Source organism: Monodelphis domestica, chromosome 1 (assembly GCF_027887165.1).
Source record: "Monodelphis domestica isolate mMonDom1 chromosome 1, mMonDom1.pri, whole genome shotgun sequence".
Lineage (NCBI taxonomy): Eukaryota > Metazoa > Chordata > Mammalia > Didelphimorphia > Didelphidae > Monodelphis > Monodelphis domestica.
In genome coordinates, this window is record NC_077227.1 from 450,672,094 (window position 1) to 450,688,091 (window position 15,998).

At 33.6% G+C, this 15,998-nt stretch overlaps 1 protein-coding gene across 4 annotated transcripts in view; it reads right to left on the reverse strand.

The window, feature by feature from the left end:
* Positions 1 to 15,998, reverse strand: part of RPGRIP1L (RPGRIP1 like) — a 136,328-nt gene that overhangs the window by 65,063 nt on the left and 55,267 nt on the right. For all 4 annotated transcript variants that reach the window (XM_007474872.3, XM_016433254.2, XM_016433255.2 and 1 more), the window contains 5 exons: positions 11,795 to 11,901; positions 11,550 to 11,600; positions 4,741 to 4,920; positions 1,139 to 1,256; positions 160 to 612 (listed from right to left, as the gene is read on the reverse strand). In XM_007474872.3, the coding sequence (XP_007474934.2) occupies positions 160 to 612; positions 1,139 to 1,256; positions 4,741 to 4,920; positions 11,550 to 11,600; positions 11,795 to 11,901 (909 nt within the window). The remainder of the gene's footprint in view (positions 1 to 159; positions 613 to 1,138; positions 1,257 to 4,740; positions 4,921 to 11,549; positions 11,601 to 11,794; positions 11,902 to 15,998) is intronic.

Consider the following 15,998-nt stretch of genomic DNA (forward strand, 5'->3'; position numbering starts at 1 on the left):
CAGGACTAAATTAGCTAGAAAATATCTTAGACTAGATTTGATTTCAGGAATATGACTCTTCCTGACTTCAAACCCAGGTGTTCTATCCACTCTGTTATCTATCTGACCACAGATGTAGGGGGTCAACACCATAAATACATATAATGTAGCCATACTTACCAACCAAATTTGCAGTGCCAAAAATTCGACCATTTTTTTCTAGGATTTCATGGAATTTCAACTGGCATGCAGCAACTGTTTCATAATCAGTACTATATGCCTGGTGGACCTCAAGAGTGGCACCATTTTTCTGTATGTACTGTAAAAAGAAGTCATTAACATGGACAAGATACTGGGATGTGAAGTTATACACTGGATGGAGACCAGACACTACAGGAGTTGTCTGCAGTTCAAAATCATAAAAAGCATAGGTACAGAAAGTGGAAGGTTCTTGATCTCCTGATGCCTGGATAGCTTCAGATGAAAGGGTCAGTTTGCTGATATGGATTTCAAATAGATTCTCTCCTCGTTCTAAATGGACAGCTTCATTAAATTCATCTACAAGATCATCTGGCATGATTTCTGGTTTAAATCTGTACTGTTTGGTGCCATAGGCAATATCCTTTAATTGGGCTGCAACAGAAAATAAGTTATTTAGTTATTCTTTAAAAACATTTTCCAAGCATTGATATATGAAAGGGAAAATTATCTTACAGCAGTGGCCAGTACTAAAAAAGTACTGTTTAATGTATGTTTATAATTTCAGATTATATCCTTATCCAATCTGGGTAATACATTAAAGTACAGAAAAACATTTCAATTATCTAGAAGTCATTTATCTAAGAAGTTTAATCATCCAAAAGATAGTAGAGTACCAGGTAGCAAGCAAAAAGGCCATTGAACAATAAAAATATTAGTTACAAAATTGTAACAAATTTATTAATCTGATTTTCTAACCCATCTCAAAATAGAATCAGTAAAATTTATCTATCAATGAAGTGCTGGAAATTTGAAAAAGGCATATGGGTTATGGGGGAAGATAATGGAAGGAACAAATCCTGGGCATTGATGAAGATGACATTTTCAACTGTCCTAATTTACATATAAGCTTATATAACCCATTGCTCTGGATCAAAGAATTTGCTTATGTGTACTATACCTTCTAATTTCCGGATGCGTGCAGCCCTGATATCAAGCAGATGAACATATTGTTTTATTTTTAGGTCATAATCTTGTTGAAAACTTTCAAACTTCTGAGTTACTGCTTCAACTTCCATCTAAAAAGCATGATAATACTGTAGATGAGACTGAACAATTTGAAATCAAGGAGTCATTTTTTTTCCAATAACATTTTTCAATGAATTAATTAATATTGATTCACTTTAGTTAATTTAAATAAACCTTTACTTCCAGTGGTCTTTTTTTAATCCTTACCTTCCATATTAGAATCAATTCTGGGTATTGGTTCTAAGGCAGAAGAGTGGTAAGGGGTAGGCAGTGGGGGTTAAGTGACTTTGCCCAGGGTCACACAGTTAGGAAGTGTTTGAGACCAGATTTGAACCCAGGACTTCCCGTCTCTGGGCCTGATTCTCAATCCACTGAGTCACCCAGCTGCCCTCATTTCCAGTGGTCTTGATGCTCCCATGTACAAACCTGCCCTTTTGCTTCAAATGGTTAGATGGACCCTCCCTGAGTTCAGAATGCCACCGTACTTCCAAAGAGGGATGGTAGTAATGCAATTCCTAAGCTGCTTTTGACTTGGACAAAGCAGAGTAAACAAAATAATGCATTCATTAGATAGAATAATAATAACTGAATGCTTCTAAAAGGTCAGACTTTCAGTGTACTCAATGTAGAACACAAATGTAAATAAAGAAATGAAAAAAGTCTATATGGAGTATGGTTTAGCTCACAGATTTAGAATACTGAGAAACTGCTCTCATCTAGAAAATTGTACATAAATATGGCAGCAGAGCAAGAAATGGTGATTAGAAGCTACAGAAGAGAGCAGAAAGATGAATTATGAACAAAAGATCTGTGAAAGATAGACTGTGGGAATTTATTTTGGGATGGCAAATAGCTCTATATAATTCAATGTAACAAATATTATATGCCTACTATGTTCAGGGGATGTGTGCATACTGTGTTCAGTGTGTTAGGGGATACAAAGATGAAAATCAAATAATTCTTGTCTTTACTGAACTTCTGTACTGTAATATCCTCTGAATGCATCATTGCTTCATTGTGTAACTAATTTTTAGTTTGTTTGAGCTAAAAAAGATCATCTATTCCAAATCTCTTCATTTTATAATTGAGAAAAGGAAGGCCCAGAACAAATAAGTAACTTAGTCAAAGCCATACAACTGATTAATTGCAGAGTTGAGATTCAAATGGTAGTCTTCCTTCTACTGCACTATAGACTGTCCTAATAATCAATATTTTAAAATGATTCTTATCAATAAAATTTGATATACATATTTTATGAGTGAAGAAAGAGGTATAGAAAATTAGGGACAAATTTATTATTATAAAAATTTAAAGTAAAAATAATTTTAGCATTTCTAGGGGCAAGATTTCGTTATCTGGAAAATTCACTTATATGAATGAAACCGTTCATTTACTCAATAGTGTTAGATCAATCAACTATTACTGTCTTTGTGAGAGATGTAGGCTTTGAGAATCTTTTGGTGGTATCTTCAATAGATAAAGACATGTGCAGAGAAAGTTCTTTCACTCAACTGAAACATTCGGGGTTGAGAGAGACTCTTAGGTTCATGGGATCACCTTTTTTTGAAGTTGAAAGGAACTTTAGACATCACCAAGATCAAACCTCTCATTTTATAGATGAGAAAACTGAGACTTCATAAAGGCAAAGTGACTTTACCCAAGGTTATATAAGTAGTAAGTAATAGTGCCAAAATTTGAACCCAGATCCACTCACAAGTTCTAGCTATCTGTCCACTGTGCCACTGCTACTTCTCCAGGTAAGATCTATTCAGGAGTCAATATATTTCTGTATGGATTTTATAATTAATTACATTAAATGCTAATATTAAATGTTTCTTAAGAATTTGTTCAGATTTTAGGGTTATACGCAATTTTTATCAATGAAAAACATTTGTTGAATATTGACATGTCTGAGGCATTTCACTGGGTGCTATGAATTAAAAGAAGTCCTTGTCTTCAAGGAACTTGTAGCCTAGTATATATATACATCAATAAGAATATATATCAATAAGAAACTTGCTTTCTGCAATATTCACAAAAACTGACTCTCCCTTTTGTAAGTGCCCTTCTAATCCTGTAAATACTAATATCAAAAACGTTAAGAGTTTTAGGATAATATATACAACTTTATAAATCATATTAATATACCTTTTATCAAATTAATTAAAATTGTTATAGAATGATAAATTTAGATCTGGAAGGTTTCCTAAAGGTAATCTAGTCTAACTACTTTATGTTACAGAGGAAGAAACTAAGGCTAAGAGAGGCCAAATGAATTGTCCAAGCTCACATTGGTTGCCCACTCAACCCTTCCTTTCAGTTTGTATTGTTTTTCTTTTTCTTCATCTTCTATTGCTTGCCATTCTGAAAGATGCTAATTACTAAAAAGAGAAGGTTGTAGTGACTATAGAAAGTTACACATATTCATTTTCTCATCAGTAACATGAAAGCATTGGACTAGATGATCTTTAATATTCCTCGCTCTACAACAATAATTCTTTGATCATAATTTCAGCTCAACTATTTACTATGTGATTCTTAAAAAAGTCATTTATTTTCTCTTGGAATAGATTTATTCATCTGAAAAATGATGTATTTGGATTCCATTAGAATTTTCTAACCTTTATTGTTCCTTGGACATTGACTTTTAATAAACCTTCCTATATCTTATTATTTAATATGAAAGGAAATATATTCTAGAATTTACCATGTGTATGCCTATACAAATAAAATAAAAAGATAGTTCATCTTTCACTAGGACATATTGTTGCTGATTTCCCCCCCAGCTTAACAGGAAAAGAGTTCTATTTACATCTAAACATTCATTTTATTTTGTTAGGAGAATTATTTAAACTCTTTCTAATTTTTCACCTGCACTATAACACTCTTTCCTTTTCCCAACTAATTCCTGTCTTTTCCCTCTTTTCCTTCTAATCTCCCATTTTTTTTACTAACATAACTATTTTTGGAGTATTTCTATAGGATAACATTTATCAAATATTCCCTGTGACACCTCCAAAAGCTTTTCATATATTCCTAAAAGGGTTACATATCTCAATTTATGAACCTCTGGATCAGAATTGTACACCTTTGTCACTTTCTAAAAGTGTAACTTGGGTAAATCATTCAATTGTCCTGGGCTGAATTCATTTTCCTGATCTGTAAAGGGAAGGATCTGACTTCTGAGTCATGACCACTGAGGTCCTTTCTATATATAAATCTTTAATCCTATGATTCAAAATTCAAGTATAATGTACACAGCTGGATTTTAGACAACTCTGTTATAAGGAGCTTATTCAGAATGGGGGAAGGAGCAGGAGTAGGGGTAAGATTCATTTTGTTTCTTACTAAGCATCCCAATTACCCACTAATAAGAAGGCCACACACAGGGGTTTGTGGTAGTGGAAGATAATTAAATGGCTGGCTAAATCAGAAGTATAAACTTGAAAAGTAGAATTTACTTTTAGAAAAAGATTAATTATTATTGTAACACCATACAGAAAAGGCCCCATTTTGTAGTACTGATAACCTTACCTGGTAATCTTTATTAATTTTATGCTGCATGATTAACATATTTCTTGTCTTTTCTAGTTCTTGTACTGTTTCTGCATGTGTTGCCTGAAGCTCTCGAACTGATTTTTCCAGGTCCTTATTAATGTCACCCTCAACTTTCTCTAGAAAGGAAAGGTCCCCATTTTTCTGTTCTTTCCTAGACTAGAACAAAAACATTTTAAATTTAAACCAAATATGTAATATGAACTTATGTACCAGACCATTTGTTAGGCAGTGGTGAGAGAAAGAAAAACACAAAAATGCCTGCCCAAAAATACTTATATTCTATTCGGAAGAGGAAGTATTATATGAGCACAACAACATTAGTAATAAGAGCTAACAATAGCTAACATATACCTCTTACTATTTTCCAGGTATTGTGTCTAGTGCTATTATTCCAGAAGAATATGATGAAGTGTGCTACCTTCTTTTTAATAGAGGTGAAAGACTAAGAGTGACGAATTATATATATATGCACACACACATACATATCTGTTGGATGTGGCCAATGTGGAGACAGGTTTTGCCTGACTATATATATTTGTAACAAAGATTTTGCTTTTCTTTTGTTCTCAATAAGGGCAGTTTTTTATTGAAAAAAAATTAATTTTTTAAAAGTCATGAAGATAGAAATTGGAACGTCCTATATAGAAAGAAGCAAGAAGCCCAGTTTAGCTGAAATGTAACGTATGTGAGAGGGAATAACTGTGAAAGGTTAAAGGAAACAGTTTGTAATTATAAAGGTAATAGGAACTATTGGAATTTCTTGGGGAAAATATACTGGAGAAGAGAGCCTTGAAGGAAGGAGACCAATTAGGAGGTACTGCAATAGTATAGACTAGAAATGATGAAGTCTTAAACAAGGGAGGTGGCTATGTAAATATAAAGGAATGCAAAAACTCTTGTGGTAATAGAGTCAACAAAGTTTTGCAGTTGACTGAATATAGATGGTGAGAGAGGGAAGAGTTTAAAGGGCTTTGAGTTTATAGCCTTTGGTGACCAGAAGGATGATGGTATCTGTGACAAGAAAAGGAAGACTGGGTTTTTTGGGGGAAGGACAAGTTCTGTTTTAGATATATTGAATTTGAGTTGTCAATAGGACATCTAGATGGGAAGATTCAGCAGACACTTGGTAATGTGAGACTGGTCTTAGCACAGAGATAAGGACTGGACATGTGCATTTGGGAGGAGCCAATTACATAGAGAGAATAAATTAATCCATAGGAAGTGAGATCATCAAGAAATAAATGCAGAAAGAGGAGAGAAGGCATCCCAGGAGAAAGATATGGAGTATATACCGGAATAAGAATAAGAACAAACTATGATGATAAAGAAAAGGAAACAGGGATTATTCTGTAACACCAGGAAAGAACGTTATCATGAAATCCTAGGAAGACCATATCCAGGAAGAATGGTTATTATCAATCAAAGTGTTAAACACATTGTAGCAAGATCAGAAAGAATGAATATTAAGAAAGATCATTGTATTTAGCATTAATATATCAATGGTAACCTTGAAGATAGCAGTTTCAGTTGAGTGGTAAGGTTACAGGCGTTAGTTAACATGTGAGGATGAAAGAAAGTAGATGCAACAGGTGTAGATGATGTTTTCTGGAAGCCTGGCTGTGGAATAACACAGTATGATAATTTTGTTGGGGAGGTAGAGTCAAATGTAGTTTTTTTGTTGTTGTTTATTTTTTTTTTAGGATGGTGGAGAATTCAGCATTTCTTTAGAAACTAGAGAAGGAATCAGTAGGTAAATAAATATTGAGGGGGAGAGAGGGAGATGCTTAAAGGGCAAGATCGTTGAGGAAATGGGAGAGAATGGGATTCAGGATATAAAAAGAAGGGGTGATCTTTGAAAGAAGGGCAAAGTTCACTAACCACTCATATCTGAACTTCTTACCCAACATTAGAGATTGGAACAAAATGGTGGAATGTTAAGAATGGAGGGAAATGGGGTCACAAATGGGGTTAGACTGGGAAAACAGAGAAGAGTGGAGTAACTGGAAGTTGCAGTGAGGACAATGAACAGTTTTAGGAAAAACAAGGAAAAATGGAAGGACAGGAAGTTATGGTCAGATGCAAAATTTCAGTGTTTTAGATAACAGAGATGGAGTAATTATGGGATATTATGAGACTGAGTTAGAGTGAAAGTACATGTTATAGAAGCTGAGGAAGAAAGAAGTTAAAATATGTATTTTTAAAATTCTTTTTATTTTTTTAAACCCATACCTCCATCTTAGAATCAATATTGTGTATTGGTTCCAAGGCAGAAGAGTGGTAAGGGGTAGGCAAAGGGCTAGGTCAAGTGACTTGCTCAGGGTCACACAGCTAGGAAGTGTCTGAGGTCATATTTGAACCCAGGACCTCCTGTCTCTGAGCCTGGCTCTCAATCCACTGAGCCACCCAACTGCCCCCTAAAAATATTTTGATGACCAAGTTTATAATAAAGTCTTCAAATATAAGGGCAGGCATTTTCATGGTAGAGAGTAAGACTGTTAAAGCCCTGTCTCTAATCCAGCACCCTCTTAGTTCAGGTTCAGTGTTAGGAAGAAAAGGGGCACTAGTGAGTCATTGAATAAAGGAGGTTTACTTTGTCCAAACAAGGTAAGGATAAATAGCAAAGCCGTAGTGGTTCTTAAGATTTTCTGAACTCATCTTTTCCTTGTCTCAGTACAATATCAGGGAACGGTGACTTGAGTGCTTTCCAACATTTATCAAGTATGAGTGGCACCAATTTCATAAGGCTGTTATTTTTTATGGTTCAAGAACAGGAAGCTTCATCAAGGAAGCCAATCATGCTCTGTGTGTGTGTGTGTGTGTGTGTGTGTGTGTGTGTGTGTGTGTGTGTGTGTGTGTGTGTGTGTGTGTGTTAGAGGAAGACATGAGTTCAAATATGACCTCAAATATGTATTAGCTGTGGGACCCTGGGAAAGTCATTTAAACCTATTTATCTTAGTTTCCTCCTTTGTAAAATGAGTTGGTGAAGGAAATGGCAAATCACTTCAGAATCTTTGCCAAGAAAACTCCCAATGGGGTCATAAAGAGTTGAACATGATGAAAAAGACTGAACAACTAATTAAATTTGCACAACTATTTTCATTTAAAAAATCTGATTCATATCTTTAGTAAAATTCTTACAATTATCTGAAAGGAAAGAACTATGTTTTCTTAGGTCCTTTTATAAATAATCAAATAACTTAGAACTGGAAGACATCTAGAATATCAATTAATCAATATCTTATTTACACTTGTGAACCAATGCATTTCTTTTAAAATCTGCAAACTTTAACTCAGAGATGCCAATACTAGGCATGCTAGATATATACAGAAAGAATGTCAATGATAAAAAAATAGTCCTATATTCAACAAAATATTTATAACAGCACTTTTTTAGGTAGCAAAGAACAGGAGACAAAGTAGATATCAATCAACTGGAGAATGGCTAAGGAAAAACTGTGATACATTAATGTAATAGAATAGTACTATGCTATTAAGAAATGCTAAGCATTAGAAGATTTATATGAATTGATACAAAGTAAACTGGAGAGATAAGGACACTATGAACAATGCATTAAGGGAAAATGGCCAAATAGGGCACGAATCTTCTCTCCTAATACCCCCTACAAACAACTAAAAATAACTCCACAGAATCAGTGCTCAAAAGGACAAAAACAGACAGGACTGTCAGGATTAAGCTGAACTGCCAGGGATAATTAGGGAGGAAGGTTTCTGTATTCCTTGGTCTCAATCAAAACACTGTAGGCTCTGGGGGCAGGATTAGGAGCCTCATCTTGTTTGTTGAGCCCCAGAGTTTGCATTTCCTAGGATATCACTAGAATTTTGAGGCAGAACATCTTAGAAGCACCTGTGTCTGCTGCAGCTTCAGCTCCAAAGTCTTTAGCTGGCCCATAACTGGGGATTGAAGGAGCAGACACCACAGAGTCTATGGATGCCAGGCCCTTAGGATAGGAACGTAGGTTGCGCTCCTAACAAACAGGAGACTTTGGAGGTCTAAGGAACAAGGACTGGATACCTGGTCTGTCTCAGGCTGTGGTGGTGAGGGAGGAGGAGTGAGGAAGTAGGGGGAACCCATGATTGGAGTTGTTGAGGGACTAGAGGCCCAGTCAGCTGAGGTAACACCCAGGAGAATCCCTGGTTGCTGCCACAGAGGAGAGGTAGACTATCTGCTTGTAGTAGCAGTGAAAGAATTGGCTGAAGGCTCTTGGAGCACCTGAGGTCAATCACAGACTGGGGTTTCAGTGGAGGGCTGCGAGTACATATGACCCTAGACTATAAAAACAGGAAAAACTAAATAGGGCCCAGAAAAAAAACAAACACAAAAAATCCTAAAACCTGAGATAACATCCCAAGACATTAGGAACCCTGGTATTCCAGTTAAAAGTCTATTTAGCCTGGCTGCTCAAATTAAAAAATAAATAAATAAAAATGATCAAGCAAAGGAGAAAGAATCCAACTATTCATAGCTATTTATGGGGATAGAGAAGACCTCAGCTCTAACTCAGAAGACAGTGAAGTAAAAACACCTACTTCAAAAACAGCAAAGAAATATAATAAATGGCTACAAAATCAAAGCTTTTTGGAAGAACTTAAAAAAAGATCTCAAAGACAAAATGAGGGAAGTTGAGGAAAAAGTAAAAAAAAATAAGAGCAATACAAGAAAATTATGAAAGATCACCTAAATGGAAAAAAGATCCAGAAACTCACAGAGGAAAATAATGACTTAAGAACTAGAATTGGACAAGAGGAAGTTAACAATTTTCTAAGCTAACAAGAAATAAAGCAAAATCAAAAGAATGAAATAATAGAATATGAAATACCTTATCACAAAAACAACTGACCTAGACAATAGATTAAGGAGAGAACATGAGAATAATTTGCTCTGCTCATATTTTTGTGTGAGAAAGTTTATAAGAAAGTTATGATCAAAAAAAGAGTTTAGAACCATACTATAATAAAACATTAAGGAAAACTGCTTGGAAATTCTAGAATCAGAGGTTAAAATAGAAATGGAAAGAATCCACTGATCACCACCTCAAAGAGACCCTAAGATGAAAATACACAGGAACTTTGTTGCTAAGTTCCATAGCTTCCAGGTTAATGAGAAAAATACTATAAGCAACACTAAATATACAATTTAAATGCTGTGGAGTTGCAGTCAGAATTCTATTATATTTAGCAGCTTCATCATTAATAGAACATAGGACATGGAATACAGTATTTGGTAGAGTAAAAAAACTGGGCTTAAAACCAAGAATAACATATCCAGCAAAGATAAGCATTTTATAAATGGTAAAAAGTGGATATTTAACAAATTAAGAAATTTCAGCTCTTCCTGGACAAAAACCCAGAACTTGGCAGAAAACCTGATCTATGAGAAACATACAAAGGTAATGAAAGATTTAATCATAAGCAACCCAAAGGTCAAAGTGTTTGATTCCTGTATGGAAAAATGTCATCAGTGGTTCCTGGGAATTACATAATTGCCTGAGTATTCTGAAGGGGTGAGTATGGATGCTAGACTGGAGGTTGAGATGAAGGTAACAGAGTGAGCTGAAATGGTAGTGGAATAGACTAGGAAGAAGGAGAATAGAATGGCTATCTCATACAGAGGAGGAATGAGTGCAGGAACTGTCACAGAGAAGGGGAAAAGTGGGTGGAGGGCTGGTAGTACTAGAACTCTAGACTCATCAGTCTTGAGATAGAGAACAAAATACAATTAGGAGGACAAAAATCTTCTTAACTTACAGAGAACTAGGAGGGAAGGGGTATAGGATAAGGGAGTAACTGGGAGTTCCTCCTGGGAGTGGGACTGAAGGAATAAGAGAGGCAAGGGATGGTTAAGAGAAAAGGACAGCAAAGAGATAAATAAAAATAGAGAAGGGATTCTTAAAGGGAAGAGGTGAGGATGTAAGGAGAGGGAATAAGAGAGGGATTCTTAGAGAGGAGGGATTTTTTTGAATTGAACTTATATTAAGAAGAAGGAGGCCATGGTTAGGGTTGGATAAGGAAGGGATTTTTGGAAAGGTGGCTAGAATAAGAATTAAAAGTCAAAGGGGAAGGGATAAAGGAATGATCTTTGGAAAATTGGATCAATTTGGAACTAGGAGGGGAAGAGGAGAGGATAAGGAAGGATTTTTTAGGAAAAAAATAAGATGGAGAAAAAAGAAGTGGGAAATTAAAAATAGTACCACAAAAACATAAATGGAAAGAACAGCAAAAAATAATTGAAATTAAATGTCAAATTAGAAAGACCAAGTTTGGCTCCAAAGAAGACATAAATGAAATATGAGAAAGTATTTCCTTGTCTAGCTTGCAGAAATAGGGGACTATTGGTATGGAACAATTTGTATTCTTTTTTATTCTTTGAAATAAGAGATGGCTTTTTAGGAGAAGGGATTCTTATTGGGAAATTTAGGGGACAGAAAAACAAAAATTAACAATAAAAAGAATATTCAGAAATAAATCTTAATTTGTTTTATGGGAGGAAATGGAAAAGCAAAAGGTTTACTATAAGTTAAGCGTTTAAGTATCAAGTTTTAATGAATTTTGATGTTATGAAATGTTCACAAAATCAAAATACTATCATCTCCCAATTTCCTGATTTTTCTAAAAGTAAAAGCATAGCATATATGCAGATGAGAACATTTCTTTGTTTTTTAGAAATGCTTAATGTTCAGTTTACTATAATTAAAGAAAAGGGTCAGAGCTAACCTAAAACATAGTACTAAGTAATATGAAAACAATAATCAAGTTCAGAAAATTACCTTTATAAGCATGAGGGCTTCACTGAATTCAGTCACATCAATTTCACTCTCCTGAAACACATTTTTGAAGGAAAAGAACACAGAGATGTTAATGAATAATACACATGCATTCCAAAATACAAAAATGTATCCTCACAAAATGATGGCTGCTTGATACCATAAATTCATAAATTTACATTTTTATTTGTAGAGTTCTCTCTATAAAATAGGATCATTTTATATTTTTGAAGGAAATAAAAATTTACCTTACTGAAAAACATCATGCGATTTTTAAGTTCATCAAGTTGTTGCTTATGTTCCAGGTAGCATAAACGTAGCTCTTTATTCTCTTGAGTAATTTTTTCTGTTTGGTCTTAAAAATAAAGACATAATAGAAAAATTGAAACACAAAGTTGAGTCTTAGAAAGTAGTTCAAATGAATTTTCCAATGCTTGATATGTATCAAATTGTAACTAATTTTAGCCAGGAATCTGAGGTAACAAGGCATATTAAAACTAGACCAAGGTACCAGGGGAATAATGAACAAATGAATACCATATTATAAACCAAGGATAGTATTCTTTTGATCAGAATCACATTCAAAACCAGTTCATATATATATATGTGTATATATATATATACACACACACACACACAAATACATGAATATATGCATGTTTATATATGTGAATATACAAACACAAACATATATACATACAAATGTATATATATACATTTTGTTCACACATATTATAAAGAAAAATCAATACCTCTGACATTGCAAAGATACATCTATTTTAAAATACCTAAGAAACATTTTGCTAAATCTAAGCCTTTTACTTACTTATTGTGATTACTGAAAGGCAAAAAATAACATCTTTAAAAAAATTTCTAATTATTTTCTTAATTTTTCTTCTTTGTAATTTACATAATAAATCCATTATCTTCAATTAAAAATAGGATGATTTTCTTGTCATTTAATCTTAGAATGCTGACCAATCATTTTTCTTAGAGGTTTGTTATCATACGTGGAAATTATGTCCTTGTGCAACCAAATGTTAGGATAATGGCCTGGTCATTATACACAAAGTTTTTTAAGTAGAACACATGTTTAGGGTTGTAAAATGTTTCACTAGTCTACACAGAATAACTTGTTAAGCCACCCCATGGACCAAAAAATAAGTACTTATAGGTAAGTAGTTTGTAGTCATGGAAACAAACAAACCTAATAGTACTTTAAAAGGCTTAAATCTTGAATTTCTTAACTCATATCAAAAGCAAGTCAATTATTTGTTCCACTGTAATGTTTTTAATATTAACCCACTTCTGATCAATAAAATTGAAAGAAGGAAAACCATTGAACTGATAAATAAAACTAGGAGTTAGTTTTATTAAAAAAAAAACAATAAAATATAGACCATTGCTTTATTTCATTAAAAAAGGAAAAAACAAATCAAAACAAAAAGGGTAAATTCAATATTAATGAAGAAGAAATTAAAGCAATTAATGGAATTATTTTGCACAATTATATCCCAATATGTCTAAGTAAAATGGAGGCATATTTAAAAAAATGTTACCCAGATTAACAGAAGTAGAAATAGAATACTTTAACTATTTAAAAAAATTGAAGACATAAATGAGCTCCTTAAGAAAAAACACCAAGGATCAGATGAATACCAAACATTTAAAGAACAATTAATTCCAATACTATGTAATCTACCTGGAAAAATAGTTAAAGAAGGAATCCTAACAAATTTCTTTTCTGACAAAATATGGTGTTGATACGTAAAGCAAGAAGGGCAAAAAATGAAGAATAAAAACTATAGTCTCATTTCTGTAACGGATATTGATATAAACATTTTAAATAAGATACTAGGAAGTAGATTTCTGGGATATATCACAGAAATAATACACAATGGCGAGGTGGGATTATGTCAAGAATTCACAACTGTTTCAATATGAGGAAATCTACCAGCATAACTGACCATACCAATAACAAAACCAACAAATATCACATGATTCAATAGATGCCCCAAAAGCTTTTGACAAAATATAACTCATTCCTGTTAAAAACATTAAAGAATACTTGAATAAATGGAACATTCCTCAAAATTATAAACAGCATCTATCTAAAACCTTCAGCAAGAATTATCTATAATAGGGATAAGCTACATGCTTTCCCAATTAGATGAGAGGTCAAGCAAGGATGCATATTTTCACCATTATTATTAATTCCTCCTCCCTATAAGATAGCCATTCCACCCTACCTCTTTTTGGTCTAGTCTACTCCCATTTCAGCTCATTTTATTATATTCACCTTGAGCTTGAGCCTTCCAGCCATACAATCACCTTCAAAATATATTATACTTTAAATCTTTTTCACAAACAAAATCAATGTAGAGAAGATTAGAAGGAAAGCAGGAAAATGGTGAAAAAAATTTTATGTCAAGTTCCTCTGATAAAGGCCTCTTTTCTGAAATATAGTCAAATTTATAAGAAAATAAGCCATTCCTCCTAAGTGGTCAAAGGATATGAAGAGAAATTTTCAAAAGAAGAAATGAAAGCTATCTATAGTCATATGAAAAAATGCTCTAAATCCCTACTGATTAGAGAAGTGGAAATTAAAACAACTCTGAGGTATCACTTCACCCCCATCAATTAGCTGATATGACAGAAAAGGAAAATCACAAATATTGAAGGAAAAATTGGGACATAATGTACTGTTGGTGGAATTGGGAACTGATTCAATCATTCTGGAGAGTGATTTGGAACTTTGCCTAGAAAATAGTGCATATTCTTTGATTCAGCAATACCACTACTAGGTCTGTACCCCAAAGAGATCAAGGAAAAAGGGGAAAAATCCTATAGAGTAAGTTTAAAAATATATATAGCAGCTTTTTTTTTTGTGTGGTGGCAATGAATTAACAATTGAGGAGATGCCCATCAATTAAAGAAAGACTGAAAAAGTCATGGCATATAATTGTGATGGAATATTACTGTGCTATAAGAAGTGAGGAGCAGGATAGTTTCAGAAAAAACCTCAGAAGACTTATACGAATTGATACAAAGTGAAGTGAGCAGAACCAGAACATGGTACACAGAAATATAATGATTATTTGAGGATCAACTTTTAAAGACTTAGCTATTCTCAGTGTATACAGACTCAAGACAGTTCCAGAGAACTCATGATGAAAAATGGTATATACTTCCAGAGAAAGAACTGATGGATCCTGGATGCAGGACTGACATACTCTTTCATTTTTTCTTTTGGTCTGTGTTTTCTTTTGTAACATGGCTAATATAGAAATATGTTTTGTACTGTTGCACATGTATAATCTATATCAAATTGTTTGTCTTCTTAAGGAAGGAGTAAGGAAAGGAAGAATGGAGGGGGAATATTTGGACCCAAAGCTAAAAAAACCAGGTTAAAACTGTTTACATATAAACAGTTTTAACAGATTAAAACTGTTTATATATATATATATATATATATATATATAAAAACAGTTTTAACCTTATATATATATATATATATATATATATATATAAACAGTGTTAACCATATATATATAAACAGTTTAAACCTGTATATATATATATACATATATATATATATACATATAATTGGAAAAATAGATAAAAATTTCAAAAATAAACCTGGTTCTTATTGCCATTAGTAACTGCTATTTCTATTTGATAAGGTACCATTTTGGTGATTATATTTGATCTTTGGTAGCCTCTCTAACAACTTTTGATCCTTGGAGTCCTTTGAAAATGTTTCAGCTAATTTCACCTTTTGTTTTATTTTTTGCTTTTTTTGGATTGGATCTATTCAGTATAGCCACCTGATCTACTTTAGCCTTACTACAGCTTAGTACTCCAGTGTTCAAGCAGTTCAACAACCTTAGCCTCCCCAGTAGTAGGGATTGCATATATGTACCACCATGCCTGGCAGACAATTTTATACTATAATACTTAATTTACATTCATTTTACTTTACTTGCTATTAAAAACCCCCAATAAAAATCTTCATTTAGATTAATTTTACATAAATGTGAGTCTAGAAAATTTTGATGACTTCTCCTAACTATATACTTCTTTCAATCTCTTGGTTCAGATGACATGGGCATTGTACCCCCAGAAACTTGGGCAAACTATTATCAGTGAAATTCCTTTGCTCCCTTACATCCTTGTGACTCCTAACCTAAAACATCTAATGACCCCTATAGGACCCTGAGATGATTGCCCTCCTTTGATCCTCCTTTAGATTTAAGATGGACAGAGAGATGCACCTCCAGGCTACATCTCGATTCTATCAGGCTGTATCTCAGATATCTGTCTGTTCCCTAAAACTAAATAATCTTTTATGAGGGTCATTCCCTATGTCTCCAGGCAGACCCCAGTCAGATAACCAAACCCATGACTGAATGTCTGAAGGTTTACCACTATAGAGTCATGTCCACACCATGA